General features: G+C 41.3%; 3 protein-coding genes across 3 annotated transcripts; all 3 read left to right on the plus strand.

Annotated features, from left to right (window-relative positions):
• Positions 1 to 1,476: 1,476 nt before the first annotated feature.
• LOC117139315 (solute carrier organic anion transporter family member 74D) lies at positions 1,477 to 25,070 on the plus strand. Its single transcript, XM_033301559.1, has 9 exons — positions 1,477 to 1,508; positions 2,383 to 2,651; positions 15,630 to 15,663; positions 21,722 to 23,401; positions 23,542 to 23,905; positions 24,047 to 24,231; positions 24,290 to 24,433; positions 24,498 to 24,674; positions 24,819 to 25,070. The coding sequence occupies exons 4-9, from the start codon at positions 21,994 to 21,996 to the stop codon at positions 24,998 to 25,000; spliced, it is 2,460 nt and encodes an 819-aa protein (XP_033157450.1). The 5' UTR covers positions 1,477 to 1,508; positions 2,383 to 2,651; positions 15,630 to 15,663; positions 21,722 to 21,993; the 3' UTR covers positions 25,001 to 25,070.
• LOC117139317 lies at positions 9,056 to 9,521 on the plus strand. The gene has a single exon (XM_033301561.1). It carries the CDS (start codon positions 9,107 to 9,109, stop codon positions 9,452 to 9,454), a length of 348 nt encoding a protein of 115 aa, XP_033157452.1. The 5' UTR covers positions 9,056 to 9,106; the 3' UTR covers positions 9,455 to 9,521.
• Positions 11,327 to 12,101, plus strand: LOC117139318. Its single transcript, XM_033301562.1, has 2 exons — positions 11,327 to 11,445; positions 11,522 to 12,101. The coding sequence occupies exons 1-2, from the start codon at positions 11,409 to 11,411 to the stop codon at positions 11,803 to 11,805; spliced, it is 321 nt and encodes a 106-aa protein (XP_033157453.1). The 5' UTR covers positions 11,327 to 11,408; the 3' UTR covers positions 11,806 to 12,101.
• Positions 25,071 to 25,424: the final 354 nt, after the last annotated feature.

A 25,424-nucleotide genomic window follows, 5' to 3' on the forward strand; every position in this document is an offset into this window, starting at 1 on the left:
ACCCACCCACCAACAAGCGCACTCAGAATGCGTAACCCCCCCTTCAATGTGGAAGCGCCAACGCCCATGGGTTCATCTGCGGGTTATCAGCAGCGGACTGCAACTAGAATTGGTTACAAAAAAAGCGAGCCACGAAAAAGGGAAAACAACATTCATCCGGCGGCGAGAAAAGCAACCGCAAAAGTTCAATGCACATTTCGAGGTGAATTTGTTTTTGAGCTCTCGCTCGTCTCGGCCTGCAATTAATTACACAAATCGAACGAGCGTGTTTAACTTGTTTTCGCGTCTAACATGTCACGTAATTAGCCGTCTAGCTGCGAATCGAGCCAATATCGATGGGAGTTTGCCAAAAGAGTATCCAATAGATACGGCTGCGGCAGCGTCTGCGTTGCACTCAATTTGCTTGATTGTTGCGCACAGACTTTGCATGAGTACGCGTATCTGACAGTTTGCCTATCTATCTGGCCGCTTGGCGGACGACCTTGCGCCGAATATGCAATTGATACGTACTTTGCACATATGAATATTAATAGGCGACCAGAGAGTTACTCGAGGAATTTCGCAAACTGAATTCCATTAGCCTCCAAACTGTAGACTACCATATTGTAAACTCAGTTGCACCGACAGACCGCAGATGCATAACCTAAGAGATAACCCTTAATCGCAGAAATCGCTTGGTAAACATACAAAGCAACTTATAGAAACTAATTAGCACATTTTGCAAACAGAATTCCTTTTTAGTATTTTGGTCAAACTAACCAAAAATGTAACAGGGATTAATGTAACGAACATTAAATCACCGAATTTTCCATCATAAACACTTTTCCTTGAAATGCAAATATCACAGGCTTTTAGCTTCTCTACGCCTTATGGATAATATTGAATAGCTCGGAATAAGAACTCAATCAATCGAATCACAGACTGAACATATCCATCACTTTTCTTCACTTTTTTATAACCCACCCCACCCACTCGAAAAATCTTGGTTGAGTCATTTGCAGAAATCATTTATTGTATGTATGTTGGTGCATATGCAACTCGGTGACTCTGAATATTGTGATTCGTAGGAAACAATAAGCCAAGCTAATAGAAACTTGAACTTCTCAAATTTTAAGCAAAATAAAGGACTTTCTATGAGACAATTGGTACTTTTATCAAAAGCATTTGAATTATTCCCTTATAGACATATTGTATTTTAATATTCCGGTATCCTGAAAGTTTAAGCCAGGTCGATCAGTCTGATCTCCTAAATCCCCTTTTCACTTTGATAAAAGAGCGCACGCCACTGATAACAAACAGAGAGAGCAGCCGAGCTAACAGAGCCCTAACAGCGTGGGGGCCTAACAGAGCCCCAACAGCCCCAAACAGCTGCGCAGCCGACGCCGACTGCGACGCAGGCGAAAAGTTTTGGCTGTTTTCAGTTCGCCAGGCCGTTTTGCGTATTCGTATTCGAATTGTTACCGTGTGCGGACTGTGCCGACGGGCAGCGGAACTCAGGCGGTGCAACTGTATGTGTGCGGTGCGTGAGAGTGTGTGTGTGTGAGTGCGAGTGGGGGGCGAGAGAGATAATATGTACATTCGGTGTATATATACACATGTGTATACGTATTATTTCTATACGCCGCGATCAGAAACAACAACAACGGCAACAACAATGTGGGTCGTGCATATTGAACGTATGCAAATAAAACAAAAACAGATAAATGCCAAAAATCTACTACACTTTTATAACCAAAACACACAGAGCGCGCGGAGAGAGCGGCAATAACGATAACAGCGGAGAAAGACCACCCCCACAGCGAAGAGAGAGCGTAAGAGAGTGGCGGTTAGAAGTATCTTTGAGATACACCAACACAAAGAGAACGCGTATCTGTATCTGCATCTGTAAATGTATCTTCTGGTCTGCGTTTTTCGACTCCTCGTATAAATTGAGCCGCACTTTGCTTATTCTCGAGTTTTTGCTGCTCAGACGTCGCTGTAAGTGCACGCGTCGCTCGACTTTTCGGTTCCGCTCCGCTCCGAATCGGTTTCGTTTTCGGTTCCCAATACCTCCAATATTCCCTGAAAGATACCTGTGTCCAAGAACCCAGTTGAATCCACATATCTTCGACAAATCGAAGGAAAAAAATTATTAATAAATTTCTAAACGCTCAAGACAAATAATTTCGCACACTATAAAAATATTTATGTTTAAAAAAACTGGTTGACAAATTTGTACGATCAAACACCTAAAGAAACTTATACACAAACCCATAAAACTAATAACATATTAAATACACTCTTTTTGAAGTTCAATAAAACAACACTTAATCTCTAAATACATCGTTAATACGATCTTGAGACCATTTTAACAAAAAATTAAAGTGCCAATTCCATTTTCAGTGAGTGCTTGATAAATTTGTTGTATTGAAACCCAACCGCAAATACAATTTTCAATTGCCTGCGTGCGTGTCTTCAACGCACAAACATACGAATATAGCATTTAATTTTGTTCATTATGTGTGCAATTAAATAAAAAAAAATTGTGTGTGAAATAACAGAAAAAACAGTGCGGCGAACAGAGGCAGCAACAAATTAAACGCGTAAATTGCGTAGCAAATTCTGAATGAAAAAATTCAACAAAACCAGAAAGCGAAACAGGAGCGATAAGCGTAAGTACGGCTTTAATAAATAATTTTTATATGTTCATAATAGGACAATTTTTTGTGCTAACTTAAGAACTTGGAGTTGGATGGCAATTTAAGTTTGTCGGGAAAAAGATTAATAGAGTTTAAGAGCTTTGCTTAAGTGAATATTACTTAGAGCCCCAATTAACAATTACTTCAACTTGCATATATGTATAAATATAGCATTTGTTTATTTAAAAATGTGTATTTCCCAAAAACAATTCTTGTATAATGCAATTAAATGTTGTGGCGAAATAAAATTTCAAAGTGAACGATCAATGCCAAACAAACATGCACAACCAGAAATTAGCTCAAAATTCATGGAATAACCTGATTTGGTTTCTTTTCATTTAATTGGGCTAAAGAAATTTCCCTTTTCAATGCTGCCCCACAAGAGAAATGGAAAGAACGAAGCATTCTCTGATTGATGTGGGGAAAAACAAAAACAGAAACCCCGAAAAGATATTTCGAAACAAAATAGAGAGGGGCAGACGATGTCTAAGCATTTATCTTTTCGTTCTTCGACGCGGTTCTTGTTATTTTTTTTCGAAGGGGGGACTACTATTCGGGCGCCAGAGAAAGTGAAACATGTAATTTTTTGTTGGACGGCCTACAAAAATCATACGCCGTATTGAGTGAAATCGTAATGGGCTAAGAAATTTCTTAAATACGAAGGTTAAAAGGGGGCAGAGCAATCAGAAAGCGCACAATACACACTCGGAAATAATGATAAGACGCGCGGCGGAGAAGAGACCGTCGAAAGAATACGAAACACACACTCCACTTCTCTGCCTTTTCTGCCTGCTTTACTCGGTTCCCGGGTAATTACATACATGCCGTAAAACCAAAATAAATACGCACAGATAAAGATGCACAGATGCAGATACAGATACCGGGGTTTTGGGTTGGGTTCGGATGGGCTTTTTTTTCCCGCATTCTTTTTGTGTCCTCGCAAAACGAAAGCCGAATATCGGCGAAATGCATTAAGGCCGAACAAAAGCAAAAACGAAAACAGTCAATAAACGCTGTTTAATCAAATGTAAATGTTTATACCGCACCGCAACTATCGACTCAGAATTACCGACTTTCAGAGCGTCAGAGTTTCACTTTTGTACCTCAATCATAAGAGTGTTTGTTCTGGCCAGAAACCAGTAAGAAACACTCTTTTCCGTCTGACCCACATCGGGTTCGTTATCACCGATTTTTATTATCCATTTATATATATTTGCTTGATCGCATTGAATGCGTACACACATTTACAGAGTCGTTTATTTTTTGGATTTCAAAATTAAACACTTAAAACGACGTTAACACACAGCAGGAAACGCATCTGAAAGTGACAGAGAAATCACTTTATTGTTTCTCGAATTAAAGTTATTTTTTTCGCAACAAAATAAAAAATTCATGAAGTTACTTTATTTTGCTCAGGTTCATAGAGAAAGTCAAATGAGTGCTACAATTTGAAATAAATAATTCACCCATTTCATTGTTGACTTCTATGAAAAGTTTAGTTAAAACATTTTTTTGTATTTCAAGTGCAACTGTTGAACTTAAAGCTAATGATTGTGTAAACATAAGATCAACAGAAATTTTCATTTAAATGGTTATAATACCCATATAAGGTGTTTCCCACAACCAAAGTTTCGGAGCTAACTTTGTCTACCTCGCCATTCCCATATTTTTCCATTGTTTCCTTTTAACTTCATCGCCTCCGCCGACCAATAAATGATCAATGGCCCACAGCATTTCGATTTCAGCCAAACTCATTTAATTTGTTTTTTGATTCCGCTCTTTTTTCGCCATGCGTCCCAAGTCCAGAAAAATAAAGAAAGATACAAACAAAAACTCGGCAAGAACTACAAAATTCACCTGTAATAACGTCGCAGAAAATGAAGAAATCGGTTGAGAACCGGCAGACAAAAACAAGAATCGAGTAGAAGTGAGAAGACGAGCTACAGATGGAGATGAGAAAAAAAGTTGGGGAACTTCAGAGAACAGACCCGAAATCACAAACCAGATTTTCTACTAATTTAAATTCTTGGCATACAAAATATTCTAAAAAAAAATATAACAAAAATCAACAAAAGCGGAAAAAAGACAATAACAAAACAAAGTTTTCTGTATTGATTATCGAAACGAAGCGAAAATGGTTTTATTGTTCAAATATTGGCAGACAGTTTCACATAGATCGCACGTCCCTATATGTCACCCTATATTACACCCCTATCCATTCTTCAGAACTTCCGTTTCCTCGGAACACTCTTCGCATCTAATGGATTGACATTTGTTTTATCTGCCTGACGTTTAAAAGTACATTTCTTGGCCAAGAGAGCGGGGTAAAAAACAGATTTACTCATCGTTGACACAAAGGAAATTTTCAAGAAGTTTAGTCACTGTGTATCGATTTTTACTGGCTCGATATTGCTGTATTCGTTCGCCAGAGCACGTGTAAAGTTGTACACAAATAAGTCTTATTCACAAGCCCAAGCTGATAATTTTATATGGTGCTGTATGTATTTGGCATTATGCTAATCAACTGGAGAAACAAATACGTACAGCCAAATCGTCATTAATTATGCATTTATTTTGAGCGTCTCAGGCCGCTGGCTGCGGCCACATTTGATATGAAAACCTCGATTCACATTTCGAGAAACTGAAAGTTGGCCTAAAAACACAGTTAGGAATTGCCCCTGGCCATGCATTGTCGTTGAGCTGGGCTGGGGTCGTGTTTACCGCCTTAGTCAACTAACTTTAGTCGCCACTATCAGCCAGATGTTGGCCTTACATTATGAATATCTCAAACGGAATTAGCAGCAGTCGCAAAAGATATAGAAAATGCATGCACAACTAACTTAAACTTGAAAAGATACAAATGTATCTTGCGAAGTTTCTCACTTTAGGAACTGAAATATAAGTACTATCCCTACTCATCGTCTGAAAATAAGATTATTTCTAACGGAAGCATATTTGTACAAATGCACAAACTAAGTAGATGCCTAATAAAACACACTTCATCTAGAGCAGACATATGTATCTTTTCAAATGCTGAACTTGTCTTCGAAATCATGTGCTCGACACACCCCAGACCACTCGAACAGCCCCGATTCCCCATGCCAATCACGAATATATGAGATGGATTCCCACATTCTCCAGCGACACGCCCTCTCTCTTTGGACGGACAAAAGCAGCCCCACTCGAGATGTATTTGTATATCGGGGACTGGATGCTGGATGCTGGATGGCAACCGTTTGCGAGCGATTAAGGAACCAGAAGTCGCACTTGACTTGCTCGTAGCCCCAAAGCCGGCCTGACATACAAAAGAGCCATTGAAGAGCAGCCTAGAAGATAGCAAAGCAGCCCGTGGAAGCGGCCAAGAGGAAGACGAATCACGATCATCAGCGGCAATTACCGCACTGTAACTACACAGCATCCGCAACAACAACCACAGTGTAAGCGCGCTGCGTGCAGAGTCAAGCAAAAAGTAAAAGAGATTCACATAGATACACAAGAAGCGGGTCTCCAGTTGGAGCCCGTGCTCCTTCTCCTCCCCCCCACCCCGGGAATCCGGACTCCACCCATCTGGAAGCTTGTTTGGCTGCTCGCTGCGACGCGTCTTTAGCAAGTGATTTCAATTTAATTGACAGTCCTTGAACTTGACTTAAACGCAACGCACAGCACAACACAGCACAGCAACCATAATAATAAAAACACCACAAGCATCCCCATCTCTTCACTTCACTCTCGATTCGCCATTCTTCCAAGTATCCAAAGTTCCTCCTCTTTGCGGGGTCTTTCGATTTTAGATTTCATTAAATTGAAATTAATAGTTTCGTTTTCGATGTTCAAGCACATATAGATATTTTATGATAATGCACTTAGGTAACCGAATGGGTAATCAAAATAATATTAAAGGTTTTACAGCCCAGACGATTTAAAAAAAGCTCTAAAAAGTATAATGAAGTGTATATACATATAACAGGTTCATATATGCCTAATTTAAAAACTATACAATTAATATTCAAAGAAATATTTGCTAATACATCGAAAGTTATTTCATCGGTGGGTTCTTAAGATATAAGAAATAAATCCATTTGTGAGCATCAATTTACCTGCTTAACTCATAAATAAAACACTAATTTGTGTAGCCTTATTTTAGATATTCAGCAGATAAGCAAACTATTTTTAACCAAAGTTTTAATTATCTAATCAAGTCATTTTATTTGTATCTATTTATAAAATCTTTAAACTTTTTTTGTAATTTGAAAATATTGAATAATTTGTCTTGAATATTAATGAATTGTGATGAACTGGGTCGATTGCTTTCTTGAGAAATTTCTTAAATTAAATTCTTTAAATTTAAGAGGGACTCTGGAGTTCGCTGTGGCCAACTGATATTTCCGCCCTTGTCGCTCTTCTCACTCAATGTAATCTGCATTTTCCTCCTTCCTTTGTTGACAAAGCTGAAGAGCAAAAAATAAATAAAAACCACACAAAAAGTTGCCCATTTGCGATTTCAGCACACAGTATTTTACGGCTCTGCTCGTCGTCATATTTTTTGGCAAATAAATCTTTTTAAAACAACAAGCGAAACACAGTCACATACATAAGAACGGCGGATATACAATATATACAATTATATGTATATATACGAGTATAAACGCATTTGTCTATATAAAATCGTATCATCGCCGCATATATAATTTATTTTGAAAGCGTGCGTACGCCACGCATTTTTTGCCGCCTTTTTTTTTCTTTTTTTTATGCCTAGACAAATGGATGTCCAAGGGGCAGACACGGCGATATATTCCATATAGACTTTCTTTCATTCAATGAATTTTGATATTTTCGGGCTTAATTGTTTTTCTAGCTGTGAGCTGAGAGGCGGCCGCCGAATTCTCGGGCAGATCTATAAAATTTTACACTTATGACTCGGCAACTTCTTGGATATCGACACGTGTCGCTGAAGTTTTGTATCTTTTCCACCGTGCTTCTTTGCCCATTTCGGTTTCTACTCCGCATTGTGTATACGCCCCGTGGGCGTCGGACTGAGCTTTGTGAGATAAATAGCCACAGGTGACAAAAGATGTAAATGCACAACTTGATAATCAATAGATAAGGTGGCCGCAGTCCGCTGAAGTAAATGAAAGAAACACGGAGCCGCAGAAGCGCTACGTACCCATGCAAAAACTTTCACCCGCAAATGATCTACGGGCCGAAAGAAAGACTTTCGCATCGGGATCGCGAGCGAGCCAGCGAGCGAGCGATCTAGCGAGCGGTACGCACATCTAATTACCGCACTCGAAATGTGATTAGAAATCAGTTCTCGTCGCCGAAAAGAATTGAGAGAGTGCCGCAGCACTCGGCAGAATAGTACAATAGTACAATACTTTCACAATCATTCGAATTCAAGTTCATGGCGAGGTTTGCAAGGGTTTCGGCAGTGATTAGAACTTGATATGTACGAATATGTTTGTATATATACATGTATGTATATATGTATTCCCCGATTCAGTACTAATCGGTGACGCCGCGTTGATAACTAATACGAAAAGGCGTACGATCTATTGAGTTCATAGTGAATCGTGCGTGGATCGCACGCACGGGAAAACTAAATTTTGATTTCTTCGTTTCTGTGTCAATGAACCCATTTGAACTAAATTCTCTTTTATGATTTTTCTGGCATTTTTTTACCCCCTGATTTCTTGTGTTTTTTATTGAGAGCTTTCGGCCACGCCGGTGCGTGCGGCGTTATCTCAAAAAGTCTGTTGCGTAGGCCGATTCGAATGCGTTTAGAAAAGAAAAGTTATGGGCGAGCGCGCCCCTCTTTTGGCCTGATTAGAAACCCGTCGAAATCAGTCCTAATCAGCTGGGAATTAACATATACTTAGATATATTTGTGTGGATAACGTATGTAGATTCGTAGATGAAATTAATTACGACTGTAATAGAAATTGAATTGATAGTTTAGTTTGTGTGTAAGTATTTCAAAACTATATCTCATAAATAACATTATCAGACTATTAATATTAGTTTGCTTAGATACATAGTTTTGTAGTTTCTTCATGAAGTTTAGTTAGAATGGATTCAGATGTTTCTTTTATAGAGTAAAAACCTTACTTGAGTAAAAGATTGAAGATTTTTCTTAGCCTAATGATATAAATGAGATATTGATTAAATTAGAGATTCATTTAGATTCAGAGATGTCATCTTGGACTGTATGTACCCTACTATATATTGTTGTCATCTGACGTTGATAAGGATCCCCGACCGGGGTTCATCCCCGTTTTAAAAAAATCCCCGTTGAGTTGATAAGAAACAATGGGATGACAAGTAGAAGTCCCCGCTGAGGTGAATCCCTTTAAAAAGCTCATTGCTCCTATAAAATCGCATGGCACCTCTATGCTCACCATCACTCCGATTTCAACAATTAGCCAGCAAAGATGTTCTCCAACAAGTGCGGAATACTGTTCCTCGTGGCCTGCTGCCTGGTGAGCCTAGTGGCCTCCTATCGTCAACCATATACTGAGGAGTTCCAGACCAGTCCGGATCAGCTGCTCCAAGTAGCTCCCTTGGTACGCCGTGCTCGATCGCCTGAGGGAGGTTCCGTGGTCGTAACCGCCAGCAAGGACCACCAAGTGGGTCGGGAGGCCAGTGTTCAGTACAACCACAATCTGTACAGTAGTGGCGATGGGCGTGGCAGCATCGACGCCTACGCCCAGGCCAGTCGGAATTTCGACTTCAATCGGAACAACTACGAAGGCGGCATTCGGGGCACCTGGCATTTCTGAGCGGGAACAGAAGTATTAAATTGGTTACAACTTGATTCATGTGAATAAATACATGTGTTTGCCCAAGCGTGCTGTTGTTGTTTTCCCATTAGTGACGAATCCTCCACGGCGGATCCCATCGAAGCCCAAAGATCTTTGCGCCTGACCAAAACAAACAGTAGCCGCTGCATCGGCTATTTACCCAAAGTAACTCAACTGAAGAAGCAACATCAGGGGGCAGGCAATTCATCAGACTGAAGTGGAATATACACTTCATAAGCAGAAGGGCATCCAAAATCTTTTGGATTGGAAATCTTTTTCAAAAGTTTGGAAATATTTCAATGGTTTCCGGTCTCCACTTTTCATTGTCTATCAATTAGTCTCTCATTTTTAATTCTGCAGACTGTTTTTCTTACAAACGATAGCATATTTATGGCCATTTCCCAAGCCCGTTACAAGTTGAATGGATGCGTTCGGCATGCTCCTTGTGAAGTGTATGCCAAGAAGTACTAAAAGTCATGAGTCGTCGTCGGGGTCAATGGACTTTTCCTTCGCTGCTGGCGTCGTCGTTGTGTAACCAATAAAAATTGATTCTGTTGCGTGTGTGCCCTGTGGCCGACGGGGGCGGGGCAGGAAGGGGCGGCGAATTACGCACACTGCAACAAACTCACACACACGTACAGAGCGGAAGGTCTGTGAATGCAATTGGGGTTGCTGCATTTATCGCTCGATTTCTTGGGGAACTCTTTTGTGAGAGCCCGTACTATATCTATGTATATATGTATATGTATCTGCTCGGTATTTGGGTGTGTACATATATACGTATATGTGTGAACATGACTAAGGGTAATTACTTTCGCTTTCCGTTTGCTCAGCTGGCAAATCAATAAAACCGGGCAACGCAAGTCAAGAATACGTTAAATGCTTGACCCCCTTGCACATTTTTCGGGAAAGCCTCGTCGGCCTTTGCCGTGGCAACAAAGGCGTCGTTAATGAAAAGCCACGAAAAAGGAAAAGCAATGCCTGGAAAATGACTTTCCATTTTCATTTAACAATAAGCAATCAATTGCAAGTTCATGGCACAGCTAACGATCTATTAGAAGAAAGTAAAAACAAGCAACGAAACCCATGCGAGGCAGAAACAAAAGACCAAAACCGACGAAAAGCGACGCCTACACAAGTACGCCAGGTGAGTTGAGTCCAGGTGAGTTTCCAGGTGAGTGCAGCTGTCAGCTGTTGCAGTTGCAGTTGCTGTCGCTGCTGCCGCCGCCGCTGCTGCTGCTGCTGCCAATCAGTGCGAGCGGGATGGCGATGAAGAGACGGAGACGCAGTCGCAGTCTCAGCCTCTCGACTCGACTGGTTTTCATTTTGGCTTGGAAAAACCACACATTGGCATTGCCCCGTTGCCATTTTTAGTGGCAAAAACTGACTGCATCATAATGAAAGTGAAATGCATTGCGCAGATGGCGACGGCGATGGCGATGTCAGTTACCAGATGCAACACCGCCAGGCGGTGCAAGTAAGTCAAGTGCAGCAGGGCAGCAGCGCCAACTGCCGTTGTTGCAACATGAAGTGCCAACTGAAAAACGCGCAGCGGATTCGATTCAATTGGATTGGATCGTATCGCTGCGGATTGGAATGTGCGCGCGTCACCGACATCTCCATTTCCATCTGCATCGCCAACTGAATTCGGCACCATTCAGTTAATTGGCTAAATGCGAAAAGCGCTAGGCAAAGCACACACTTTGCATGCACCGCAAGAAATTCATAATAATACAATCGTAAGAAATCAAACCTTACACAAATGTAAGATGACAGTAATAATAAATAATGAAACATTAGGCAACTTAAAATCCAAAAGATAAAGTTAAAAATTCAAATTATATAAAAATATTGAACAAAAGATAGAGATAGATAAAGTAACCTATGATCCAGAAGGTTCATTATTTCTTTCGGTGTATGCTCCGGTTAAATTATGTCAACATGCATGTACAGCAACAAAAGGCGAGAAGGTATGTACAAGTAGCGCACAATGTACAATGTACAATGTACAGCGAACAACGTACATGAGTATGCCTCCATTTATAGCCAGTGTTCAATGTCAGATCGCCGCCGAAGGTCGTTGTCGGATGCAGTGCGCGGTTTTCATCTGGTTTCTTCGCTTGGATGTTTATCTGCATCTGCAGCATGAATATGCAGCCGTAAATGTTTCTGTATCTGCATCTGCATCTCCATCGCAAACTCGTTCCCATGTGTGTGTGGAGTTCTGGACGAGTGTAATTGATTCCAATAGCATGGAAAACTTGACATTGAGACAAACAATTCGCATTGTGGTAGGACCACGACAACTCGACATTAAGCACGCATGCTGACAGCAGGCAAAGTGTAGATACTACAAATCAGAGAACAAGAATGCAGATTTACTAGCAGTTGTTTACTTCTTGGAAGCCTGCAACAATGGTAAATTCTACGGAATTACCAACAGTGAGAATCGTTGATACCCTTTCAAGAAATTGGATAATAAAATATTTAAAGAAATATATAAAAATGGCATACCCAAAAATTCCAACTATAATTGTATAATTTACTCACTCCTCACCTTCCGTGGATGCAGTTTCTCTGGCATATTTTAGGCGCATGCTCGACTCAATCAAGTCACAATAAATTAACCTCTATTTGTAAGCCAAGTGAATAATGCGAATAGCTAACAAACAGACAGCTGAACACAATGCAACATCAATTCACTTTTTTTTTTTTGGTCACATTTCACTGATTTTGAAAGTGAACGTTGTGGCAGGCGGCGGCGGCAACTGGCGGAATCACGATTTTGTGGGCAGCGCAAATCTCTCCATCTCCCTCGTCAGTGGTACAGTGGACACGACGTATGGTGGATAGGTGTTTAATTTAATTTCCTATTCAAATGAACTAAGTAGATAATAGAGTTAAAGGAATCTTGCAAGTGTGAGTTGTGATTAAAGCTGGACTTATTTCGAATGCTTTTCGAGTTGAATAGACAAAGTAGAAGCTCGCAGTTTTGTGGCCTGATGCTGGTTTTTCCTGCCGTTAATGGTGCTGCTGCTTTTTTATTGGCAACTGCGTGGGTGAAATCCAGCAGGCATAAATTTGGCGTAGTGTAGCTGCCGTTTTTACTTTTCCAGTGCGAGCAAATGAAGCGAAACGTGGGTTACACTTTTTACCATTTGCCTCTGCCTTTATTTATTTTATTTCTGCATTTTTTTTCTCAATTTTTTGGCATGCATCTGCAGCTGCATATCTTTTTTGAGTTACATATTTGTAACGTCTGCGGCCGGATAGACAACGAACTAGATGTGTGGATGTGAATGTGGCTGAATGGAGCTGCGTAGGCCGCTCCGCATCAGGTTGACCCAGTTTTCGCTTTCTGTCTCCGTTTTGGCCCGGGTTTTTGTGATTTTTTTGTGGAAATTATACGATATGCAACCCGCTGCAGACCCATTCCATGTTTGTCCGTTAATTTATGGCACTCCAGTTGCAGCTCAATCAATTTAGCACACATTCGTCTCTCGATTCAAGACGCTGGCCACGCTGGGCACTTATTCAATTGAGCGCCACGTAACTTTGCCAGCACAATGCAAATGATCTCTCGGATTCCTACTAAACTAGTTTTGCACCCATCCACTTTCTTATTCTTGTCACTTTGCGGATTTCGCACATTTGATACAATGAAACGGATGCGACCATGTTGGAAAGGGCAGTAAAGTGCACTGCTTTTGATTATACACTTGCTTGCGATTGTAGACGCTGTACAAATGGGCGTATACGCGATGTGGTTACACTTGTATACAATACGCCATGTGGGACAGGGCGTTGTGAGGTGGTAAAAATCGAACTTTTTATTTAACTTATAATATCTATTGATATACTTAAAACTTTAAACAAGAAGTATTATACTGAATACTTATTTCTTCATTCTTTTAAAATTTTTCTCACCAAATGTGTGCAATATTAGCAAGTGCATTCCTGAGCAATCTGAAAATAGACCATTGAATCACTTTTAAGACACACCCAACTTGGAAAAGGAATTAAATCCACCTAGGTCAACAAATAAACACCCGAACAGCTTGCTAAATACCGCACTTTATGATATTTTCCTGTTGGCCATAAAAAAGGGGAGTACCGAACTGCATCAGACAAATTACAAATTGGAATTGGCCATTGCAATCTTGGCCACATGCCATTCACCAATACACCGACATGCGAACACTCATACCAACAAAGAGATAAGTCAATGCACTTTTCGCACACACACACATGCATGCGCGCTGGGAAAACCAGAGAGGAAGAGCGAGAGAGCCACCGTTAGTTGCATGTCTGTGTGCGTGCCTAGATTTTGCAATAATTTCGTTTTCATTTCGAATTTGAATTTCGTTTTCGTTTCGCCTGCAACGCTCGAATGCTTCTGAAACTCAATTGTTTTCCCATTTGCATTCACTAATTATGTCATCCAGAAACCGAAGGCCGCTCCCATGGCCACCAGTTTTTTTATCTCTGAGTTTTCCCAATCCTTTAATTGCCTGTCTAGACGAAGGAAAGCCCATTTATTTCGTCTACTGCGCAATAAGTTGTATATTGTCTGTATTCCTTTGGTCCCACGTCCTGCCCCTTTTTTTGCCTTAAGAGCTTTTCTTCGATGTGTCAAAAAAATCCAGCTTTTTGGGGGTAGTATTGCTTGACTGTTCCTTGCTGAGACTTCCCGCCTCAGACACTTGGATTTTAGTTGACCTAGGTCCGGAAAATGGGGAAAACGGGGGATGTAACTAAGAGCAAGAGATGAGAGAGAAGTTGTTCGGAATGTGCGCAGACTTTGAGCTAAGAAGCTTACTCTATTTTACTCTACCATATTTTGTTCAAATTGAATGAATGCAACAGAAAGTTTATTTAAATCAGTACTTATTTGGCACGTTAAAATAATTTTCCTCCATTAACCTTTATTTAAGGATAAAGGTCATCGGAAGCTGTGAATTGCTTAATATAAGTATTAGTTCAAATTTATACATTTTGTTTGTTGAAACTGATTTCTTTTGATCTACTACTATTTCCATTGCAAAAGTGCAGCAGAAAGTGCAAGTAGCCGAAGAGACTGCCGCCGCTCTTTCGCTCTGGGATGCACTTCCTCTCTTCGGCGAAGAGCTGTGTGCAGCGCTCTCTGGCCTCTCGCCAAATTATTGAAATTGCACAAAGAAAAGTGAATCGAGAGAGCGGCACTGCGATTGTGTAAGTTTTACATGGATGCAAGAAACTTGTTTTCTTTTTATGGCCCGCAATTTGAGTTCTTACTGCTGCGCCGGAGACTATTATTGTGGTTAAAAGTACCACCCCTAGGTGGCGTAATTAGAGCAGTTATCAAACACAAACATGCACACACATAGGCCGCGATTGCAATCGATTGCAGAAGAGAGTCCGCTGCACTCGTCTGATTGTGTCTGTGTGAGTGTGTGACTGACCTATCTCAATGCAATTTTGCTTGCCCGCTGCACCACACACACACACGCACGCACGCACTCACACACACACACAGCAGGCCGTTGTGCTCATTTATCTTTTATTTTTATACAATTTTCTGCTGCTGCTGTTGTTGTTGTTGTTGTCGCCGAGGCGTCAGCAACTATTTTTGCCGCAGACAAGATTTGCATTTTACATTTATTGTACACTTTACCCCCATTTAATAGCTTTTCCTGTCCCTCGCTGTTTCGCTTTCGTTAATAAACAATAATGTGCGCTGCACTTTTTTCACACGCATTGCATCGCGCTCAAAATTGTTGTTAATCGGTCTGGCTGTAATTATTATGACCCAACTAAACGCCATGCCCATTTATATACGTACTTTTAATTACGGCTGATTGTATATGGCTACAATTTTATGACACCAATTTTATGGACATTAAATTCTCAGTTGCCTGGTAGCTGCATTGTTGAACAAGAAGTTTGCCAAAAGTATTTTTGTATTGAGAAAAAAGAAAACAAGGCCTTAATTTGTATAAAATTCATATAACATTTTACGATCTTAAAATTAAAGGAATGCTCTTTAGTTTAGTATGCTTCATATTTCATTCAAACGTGGGAACTTTTTTCTGTACGTATGACTTCCGGATAGTTAATGTATAAGTAGTATTTAGTAAATAAATTAATTGTTCCCTTTTCTTCTTTATACTTGCAGTTACCAACTAATGAAACTCACGCCTAACAGAAATGTAAGTTGTCAACAAAATGCCCAAATGCCCAACGTTGTTTAAGAGCAAACAACTAATTTAAAATGGAACGCCATAAAAAGTCAGGCGCCAAAAGAGTTGAGAAAGAAATCACAGAAAAAAGCCAAGTGGAATTTTACAAAGCCCAAAAAGTTGAATAAATAAAAAATTACAAACACGCACTCGGTGAAAATTATGCATGGATTTTTTGTTCGTTAAACAATTGAAGTCTTTTTTTTTTTGCTGTGCGGTAAAAAGAACCTGCTAAGTACTTTCATAAACAAATACTCATGGGCAATGAATGGGCCCTGTATCTATGCGAATGGCGTTGGTTCTATATCTATTTGGGCAACTATTTTTTTTTATTTCTCGGAAAGCCACTTGACACTTTGAGTGAACTAACTCCGAGACCCAAAACACTTGAATGACTATTATTCTGTCTGATACTGGGCGAAAAACTCAAACTTTCTGCGCATGACGAAGCCTTACCGCATAATTGCTCGCTAATTGGAAAAATCCATGCAGAACCTACAATAAATTATGCCAAATTAGCTGTTTTCGTTGGGAAGCAGCTTTTTCCAGTTGACAGTTAAAAATTTATAAAAGTTCAATTAGCCCCATAACGGTAATAATCGGACCGTGGAGCATTTAAGGCAAGTTAACACCTCGTCCGTTGGTCCACCAGTTGCATCCTGGCCACCGAAAACGGCTTAAATCAGCGGGTCAATCAATCAGACGAAGGGTTCTGTTCTGTTCTGTTTTAAATTAAGATTTTTTGCGCTTTTAAACAAGCTTTCTTTTCTGCGGCCTGCAAGCACAGTGGTTAAAAAGCAAATTAAATAGTATCAAGTAACAACGATTTTAAAAGATACCTATGACACATTGATGTTTGAATAGAGAGACAGGATAAAATTTAAATTCTTCATTAGATATTATTCTATTTCATTTAAAGTAGTTAGGATTTGAGACAAAGAGTTCCACTGTCTGCGCAAAATGACAAATGCAAGCTGCTCTTCTCTGCCATAAGCAAAAAGCAATTCAATCCACTCGCATTTATTCAGTACCCACCTATATATGCGTATCTTATAGGTAGCATATCCAGAATGAAAATAAATGTATCTGTTCGGTTTTTGCCTCGAGAACGTCACGTCAGCGCCATGTACTGATCTTCACGCGAGATATTCGGGGGAATTTCGAGAAGGATTGGAGCAACCAGTAACCAGGTAACACTGGACTCCAGGTCCACTGAGCACTGGGCTTAATGCAGTCCTCCTCGAATGCCTTTTTGATTGCATTTCATTAGGTTCGTTTTTTGCCGATTTTTTGTCTGTTTATTTTTTTGAATTTGTTTCGGCGTGGACTTTTGCGGGCATTTCAAAAATTTATGCACACTTGGCTGCCATTTTGAGGTTGTTAATTTTTCTTCATTTTTTTCGATTTCGATTCGTTTTCTGACTGGCTTTCGTGTTTTTACCTTTCTCAGATTTTTAACAAGCGCCGTCAAAAAGGAAGTTTGGTTTTCCGCCAAACAAAAGCGCGAATAAAGAAAAGTAACTGCTGTCCAAATAAGAAGTTATATATGTATGCACACTCAATTTAAATCATGAGCTACACAAAAAAATATTTATTGCAAAAATTCAATTTAACTGTTTCAGTATATTATCAATTTAATAAATAAATTATAAGGTGTTAGTTTCACGAAGAGCATACTTGCATTCACCTTTTCTTGGTTTTAAGTATTTTCTGTCATCGTTTTTGGCCAGAAAACCACACCCTTTGTGTTGCCATGAATCATGTACCTCATATCGTACTTATATATGTACCAAACTCAGAGGTTTACATGGTTGTTCCACTTTAAATGCCTAAAAAGCACATGCTTAAATATCCGCATATACAATATACATATATGTGGGATTTTACGATACCTTGATCGCATTGAAATACAATTTTTATAATCCCAGATTTGCCGCTTGAAAAGTTTTATGGCTTTTTTTATTTGTTGTGCGATGATTAAATATTAAATTAACTTTTTATAATAGGCTTAAACAAAATCACAAATAAAACAAAATTGACTCATGCCTTTTGCCCATCCAAAAAGTAATGGAATAATTTCGCCTGCGAATTGGGTTCAAAAATTATAATGATTATAAAGCTTCGCATATGAGTGGGCATACTGTATTTAAGCCAAGTTGTGCACTTTTTGTTATTGTTTTTGTCTGTCCCACACTTTGTTTACACAATTCGAGCTTCTGGTTCAAATTTCAGTTCTCAATGTGAAGGTCAAAGACAAAACACAATAAACGAATCCATTTGATTGGTCAGCGAATTGGAGACCCTAGAGAATTAAGCCGAGAAAATGACTCAATGTTCGGGGGGAAAATGCGAATAAACAAATAAGTCTGTTGAGGTCCGAACTTTGTAGAAAAAGAAACGTAAACATACAACGAATTCTCGAGATTAATGAGCCACCGCCTCATGTTGCAATATAAAAGATGCCTGCGATAGCACAGGTTCTGAATCGTTTCTATGCTAAAAGTGAAATGTGGAAAAACCACTTTTCCGAGCGCGCTTTTCCAGCAGGCCGCCAGCCCCAACTGCAAGGCCCGACTTCAACTTGGACTTGCAACTGGCATCTGTTGCTGGTCGAGTGTGCAATTTACTTTCAATGCCGCTTCTAGCCATTGTTGGGCTTTCTTCGCTGGCTTTGGCCGTGCATCTGCCACTTGTTTGTTGCCATGTTGCTGTTGCTGTTGCTGTTGCAGTTGCAACTGCTGCTGCTGCTGCTGTCAGCGTCTAGTCAGCACGTTGCCCGCGTGTCTGGTTTTGTTGCATGTTGGCATGCAGCAGCAGCAGCCACTGAGCTGCTTGGTATGCAATTTGCAATAGTTGCGCTTGCGCAATTCAAATGGCCACCAATACTAGTGCGCTCGCACACACACGTGCATACATAACTCAGTTACGTAGTAGGAAAAGCGAAGACCAAAGACGGAAGTGGGAAGACGTGTTGCAAGTGGCCAGGAAAACCGGAAAATCCACACGTTATGAGCAGAGAAAAGGTGCAACTCCCCATTTTCCCCGCCAACTCGACCATTCTTATTACACTAGACAGCATAGTTTTAATTCGCAAGAATGTAATTTGATCTGAGCTTATTATTTTATTAGAAAAATCATGCAATTATACAATGAAATTGTTTAGAATGACCTAAATTATGCACAATGGCTGGAATTTATTAATTAATTTTTTGACATGTTTATTGACCTTTTTAAAAAGTACATTTATAGGAATAAAAACCATTAGCATTTTGTGCCTCGGTGTAAAATCAAGCGTTAATTTCAGCAATGATGGGCTGCGGGCCCAATTGAAATGGAAACCTAGGCTAGAATCTACATATCGATCCGCTCCCAACTAGAATGACCCGCTCGATTGGGCCTATCCTCGAAGATAGTTTCGTAAACTGGTGGTTTAATTGCATTTATTATGATTGACACTGATAAATCGGTAATAACATATCTGACTGTCAGTCGGACACTTGCAGCAAATTGAACAATTAACCATCCATCAGGCCAAATTAAAGGCAATAGATGGCGGGCTGTTACATAAACATCTGGCGATAGTTCGCAACCCGGTCAGTTGCTTTCAGCCGGGTTCAATGAGCCCAGCCCGCAGCTCGGTCTCAAAACCCAGGTTGAAACCACAGCCAAACAGGTAACCGCAGGAGTTCAGGTTCAGGCCAGGTCCCAGCAAGTGCATCGGAGTAGCTCCGAAGTTTAGACTCTATTCCTCTGCTGTCCATGCCCATCGAGGGGAAATAAGGAGCGGGGAGGATTACGCAGCGATGGCAGCGATAAGTGGCAGCCAGCCAGGTAGAACTGAAGTGCTAAAGTACTTGGCTTTGTTGGCCCATCTACGTCACCAGTTAGATTCTGCAGGGCGTGCGGAGCAGATAGGACGGGAAATAAAGATACAGTGAACGGCTTATCTTGAGGTGTTATATTTTCTCTATAACGTGGAGAACTTATTCTTTAAGCTCATCTTTATAAGTTGCCAACAAGCTAATGCAAGCGGAAAGAACGATAAAATCCACATCATTTTATACTAAAAATAATACTAATTTAAGATAAATACAAGCACACATTCTTAAATGATGATTGATTGTATTTTACTAGAGTTTCGATATTTTAGGAACCTATTGTTTCGTAATCTCTGGCGTTTTGTTCATATGCTGTAACCCCATTGGGCGCATCACATTTCTAAACATAAAAAGTAAATTAAAAATGCTAATTGAGCACGTGCTACTTCCATTCATCTCTAATTATGCATAAATAAATATTCGCTTGATTCACACGCATTCCGATGGAACAACAGCCAAGTATTTCAAACAGAAATCAAAAGCGCAAAATGCGCAATAAATAAAATCGAAGAAAAAAGAAATATACCCGCAGCAGGAACAACAACAAATTCAAGGCCAAAGTTTATGACGCTTGAGGGGAGTAGAAGAAAAACATCGAGCTTCTCTACAATTTCCCCCCTCTTTGCACTGCACACACACATAGTTGGTTACACAGGGAGAAATTCAATGCAGTTCTTGCTCGATTCTTTTAAAATAAATCATTTCAAGGCAGAAGGTATTAAGGTTCCCAATTTTCGAAAATCAAATCAGACATTTTTTCCAATTTAAAATCCTTTGAAACTGCGTCGAAAAGTATGCAACAACATGTTTTTTCTAAGTATCTGAATATTCAACATAATGCTTGTATCCAAACATTAAAATTTTATATAAAAGAACTAAAACCAATTAGGCATTTTTTAAAATTTTTAAGAATTCTTTAACAATTTTCTCTAAACGTATTCCAAACTTGATATTTTATTAGTGAGGAATATTTATAAAAAACAAATAAATTTTTGTGCATTTAGGAGTGAGGGGACTGGCAAATCCAATCTCTCCTCACCGCCGAGCAAGAATTTCACTTTCCTTATCAGCGAGGTCGGGCACATTGATAAGATTTGCGACTGCAGCCAGTCCATAATGATTGCAATGAAAGTGAAATTAAATTCAGTCATGCCTTTTATAAGCCAACGCAAATTGTTGAGTCTGAGCAAAAACAACAAATGCTAAGAACGAAATTTGCGAGTATTTGACATTGAAATTTTTTGTGCAAAAAAAATATACAAACCGAAAGTGAGATACGAGTAGAGGAGCATTTGGACAAACTGTTTTAATATTTGCTTTGCATATACAAATTGGCTTATATACTACAAGCATATGTACATACATACATATTTAGTTGGTTTCTAAAAATGGGGAAATCATCATTTGGGAAATTTGTAAAGTTTTTATATGATAGCGAGAGCCAAATTAGGTTTAAATGGACGCAAATAAGCCAAACACTCTCCTCGTGCGATTAAAATTTCATATCAGTCCAACCTTGAACTTTTTCGGTGCTCTTATCAATTTGCCAAAAGTGTGGTGCAATCTAAAATACTTGCAGCGTTGCTAGAATTTTGTCGCGTGCTGTTCGCACGACTGCGTTTCAAATGCAAGTGTGTGTGTGTGTGTTCGGCACTGATAAGGTGTGTGTGTGTGTGCTCAGTGTTTCCCGATTCTCATTAGTCTTCGTCGGGGTTTCAACGCCATAGTTCCATTATAATCGGATGGTGAGGAGTGACTTAACCAGAGAAAGAAAATCATTAAAGGAAAATGTGCCAATAGTGAGTTTTCAATTAAAAGCCTACCGGTATCTATAAAAACAATTATATTATTTAAGTATATTTTTGATAAGTCAGAATATACAGTTCAATCTTGCAATATGTACTTTTATGTGCAAAGAATTTACTTCTCGGTAAAAATACTCAGTTAAAAATACAGCTTTTGATATAAATATAAACGCATGACGTATATTTGTACTTGAAGTTAATCAATACAAATAAACAAAATGCGGGAAGAGGTTGGAAAAAGCTGAATAGGAGAAGATTTATAAAGTCTGAAAATATTTATATTGCCTTTTCCCCGAAACAAGTTAGTTATTTCAATACTAATCTTAATTTATCTTTTATTTTCAGACCCAACACTGCCATATTAAAGCAAAGAATATAGAACTGTTTTAAAGACCAGATCAACCAATCTACCTCGACTTCTGGGCCAACAAGCAAAGGAAAACTAAACTCAATGCCAGAACCCAATTTCCCGATAGGAAAATGGAACAGGCAATAAGCAAGACCACATAGAGGAGATTAACTAAATAGATCCGTTGAGATTTCACAGTTGAGATCAATAGAACCCATTGAAGATCGATCAAACCAAGTAGTTTTTTAGATTTCCATTAGAAGCCAAAATGACGAAGAGCAATGGCGATGTGGAGGCGGCAACCCAGGTGCAAAATCTGGGCGGAAAGCCCAGCAACGGACATGGCCAGCTGAATGGGAATGGCTATCATCAGAACGGCGGACGCAGGGATTCCAGTCAAGCCTTTACACCACTGCTGTCGCAGCACAATAATGGCACCACCAATGGCGAGGTGACCACTCCGCCTCCGAGTACAGTGCTCTACGAGAGCACTCCGAGCAATAATAACGAGTGGAAGGCTCCGGAGGATCTGGGCCACCTTAAGAACGGCCTTGGCAACATACTGAGCAGTAATAATAATGGCACCGGCAATGGGCACAGTCTCAGCGAAAAGTATGCCCACGAACAGGCTCCCCTGACCGGAGGTTACAAGTTGCCACCTCGCTCCAGTGAGTCCGAGGAATCCGATTTCGATTCCGACCTCAATGGCGGCTCCTCCGCGGAATCCAGCTCCAGCTGCGGCCTCTTCGGCTGTCGGCCCAGGTGGGCCAGGAGATTCGCGTCCACGCACGTCTTCATGGTGGTCTTCCTGCTGGCCTACATTCTGCAGGGCATGTACATGACCTACTTCGTCTCTGTGATCACCACCATCGAGAAGCTATTCCAGATCAAGTCGAAGACCACGGGAATTCTGCTGAGCGCCAGTGAGATGGGTCAGATATGCACGGCCATGTTGTTGACCTACTTCGCCGGCAGAGGACATCGTCCAAGATGGATTGCCTGCGGCATGGTCCTGTTCTCCATCGCCGCCTTCTCCTGCGCCCTGCCGCATTTCATCTTCGGCGAGCAGCTAATGCACTCCAGTGTGATTCTGCAGCAGACGCAGGTCTCTCCCGCCAATAATTCCTTCTCGTCACACTGGCTGAATGCCAGCAGTGAACAGGTTAATCCCAATCTGTGCATTTTGGGTGGCAACCAAACCCATTCGGGCAGCGAGTGCAACGAGGAGCGCCAGCTGGAGCAGGCCTCCCACTCTAAGATCACCGTTATCGTGCTGTGCATCTTCTTTGGCAGCCTGCTAAGCTCGGGCATTGGCCAGACCGCCGTGGCCACCCTGGGCATACCCTACATCGATGACAATGTGGGCAGCAAGCAGTCGCCCATGTACATGGCCGTCACCATTGGCATGAGGATCCTGGGACCGGCATCCGGTTTCATTTTTGGCAGCTTCTGCACGCGCTGGTATGTCAACTTCTCGAATCCCGGCTTCGATGCCACCGATCCGCGCTGGATTGGCGCCTGGTGGCTGGGGCCCGTGGCCATTGGCAGCCTCATGCTGCTGGCCTCCATTGCCATGTTCTCGTTCCCCAAGCAGTTGAGGGGCAAGCAGAAGCCTCCGGGGCAGACGGCCACTCCAGCAGCTCCAGTTGAGCCGGAGGAGAAACCCAAGCTGAAAGGTGAGAATGCCAAAGATGACTTGTTGTTTAGCATTTGATGATAAAGATATTAGATTGTAATCATGCCTCTATCATCAACAGACCAGCCAATCAATGCACTTTACTCTATCTGGAACTTAATCTTCAATTTTTCCATACAGATTTTCCCAAGACAGTCCGTCGCCAGCTGAGCAACGACATCCTGATGTTCCGCACCGCCTCGTGCGTGTTCCACCTGCTACCCATCGCCGGTCTCTATACGTTCCTGCCCAAGTATCTGGAGACCCAGTTCCGGCTGGCCACCTATGATGCCAACATGATCGCCGCCTTCTGTGGCATCCTGGTCATGGGCATAGGTATTGTCATTTCCGGGCTCTTCATCCTAAAGCGGAAGCCCACTGCTAGGGGTGTGGCCGCCTGGATCGCCTTCACAGCCCTCGTCTACTCGGCGGGCATGATCATCCTGATGTTCATCGGCTGCAGCATGAACGACTTTGCCGGTTACAAGCCAAGCGATGGCAACAGGTGGGTCATCAAACTAAGTTCTTGCCCCCATAAGTATGCAAGCTTTTTCCACGACCAGCGGATCCTGTTAAAGGTGTTACCATAAACTAGCTATTAGATCTATCATTTAATTAATGTTACTTTTCTTAAATTTATCTGCAGTCCCGCCTTGATCGAGCCCACGTGCAGTGCCGCTCTCAACTGTACCTGTGATAAGGAGAACTTCGCGCCCATCTGCGCCGACGGCAAGATGTACATCTCGGCCTGCCACGCCGGATGCAGTAGCTCCTCGCTGCGGCCCAGCGACAATCGGACGCTCTACTCCGATTGTGCTTGCATTCCAGATGGTGAGATGCACCCATATAGCGCTAAGTTCCAGTATTTCAATCCCTATGCAACTTTCAGCTCCGGAGGCGGTCAACGGTTACTGTGATAATAACTGCAAGAACTTCATCTACTTTATACTGATCTTTGCCATTTGCGTATTTATGCATTCCACCTCCGAGGTGGGCAGCATGCTGCTCGTCATGCGCTGCACACACCCCAAAGGTAATAACCAGGATTGGCCAAACAGATGTTACACTAACGATAACAAAACCCTAAATCCCCGCAGATAAGGCCATGGCCATGGGTGTGATACAGTCGGCCATCGGCCTGTTCGGCAACGTTCCCTGTCCCATCATCTACGGCGCAGTGGTGGACTCCGCCTGCCTCATCTGGAAGTCGGTGTGCGGCAAGCACGGCGCCTGTTCGCTCTACGATGCGGACACCTTCCGGCAATATTTCCTAGGTGAGTCGGAATCTATACGAAAATCTAAAAATAATATATAAATTACTAATCATTGAGTAAATGATTATGTACGTTACTATGCAAGATTATAGTTCATAGCTATTTATAAACAAATATACTTACTAACCTATCTCTAATTCCCAGGAATCACGGCTGGCATTATGTTCCTGGCATTCCTGATGGATCTGGTGGTGTGGCGCAAGGCGCATCGCATCGACATCGCACCCGAGGATCCGCAGGAGGGCGGGCCCGCTTCCAACGGAAGGACCTTGGAGGTGTCCGAGTCCAAGCAGCCCATCACCCCGGCGCCGGACACCACGGTCTAGGAGGAGCGGTTCGGCGACGAGCCTTGCACAAGCTGCAGGATTTCCAATAAACGTTTACCTTAATTGTTAATTAGTTATCATTTGTCTAGTTTGTTAGCCTAGTGCAAGAGTTATGTATTTAGTTAAGTGGCATCTTCGAGCGTCGGGAGACCTCATTCAAATCCACATTAGAACGCGCTCGTCCAGCTCCCGATCCCGATCCCGCTCCAAATCCCAGCACCATATTCTACATGAAACCGCTGGATTGCGATTTGAATCCTTGTAAATCTCAACGCGAAACAATGAAATGAAATTCTAGACATTATCTAACGTCATGCATGAGCGTAGTTAATCGACAAGCTAATACTACAAAATGATCGACAATTGTGCAAAGTGCAAGAATATTGATGAATCCTTATGTGTAAACTATATGTAACAGTTATAT

This window comes from Drosophila mauritiana, chromosome 3L (genome assembly GCF_004382145.1).
Source record: "Drosophila mauritiana strain mau12 chromosome 3L, ASM438214v1, whole genome shotgun sequence".
NCBI classification, from domain to species: domain Eukaryota; kingdom Metazoa; phylum Arthropoda; class Insecta; order Diptera; family Drosophilidae; genus Drosophila; species Drosophila mauritiana.

What these genes read in the sequence shown, in the direction of transcription:
- LOC117139318 (XM_033301562.1), top strand. Translation starts at nt 11,409, where the DNA reads ATGTCAACATGCATGTACAGCAACAAAAGGCGAGAAG. An exon ending in CAGCAACAAAAGGCGAGAAG is followed by an intron (nt 11,446 to 11,521) that starts GTATGTACAAGT and finishes CTCCATTTATAG; the next exon opens with CCAGTGTTCAATGTCAGATC.
- LOC117139317 (XM_033301561.1), top strand. Translation starts at nt 9,107, where the DNA reads ATGTTCTCCAACAAGTGCGGAATACTGTTCCTCGTGGCCTGCTGCCTG.
- LOC117139315 (XM_033301559.1), top strand. Translation starts at nt 21,994, where the DNA reads ATGACGAAGAGCAATGGCGATGTGGAGGCGGCAACCCAGGTGCAAAAT. An exon ending in GGAGAAACCCAAGCTGAAAG is followed by an intron (nt 23,402 to 23,541) that starts GTGAGAATGCCA and finishes TTTTCCATACAG; the next exon opens with ATTTTCCCAAGACAGTCCGT. An exon ending in AAGCCAAGCGATGGCAACAG is followed by an intron (nt 23,906 to 24,046) that starts GTGGGTCATCAA and finishes ATTTATCTGCAG; the next exon opens with TCCCGCCTTGATCGAGCCCA.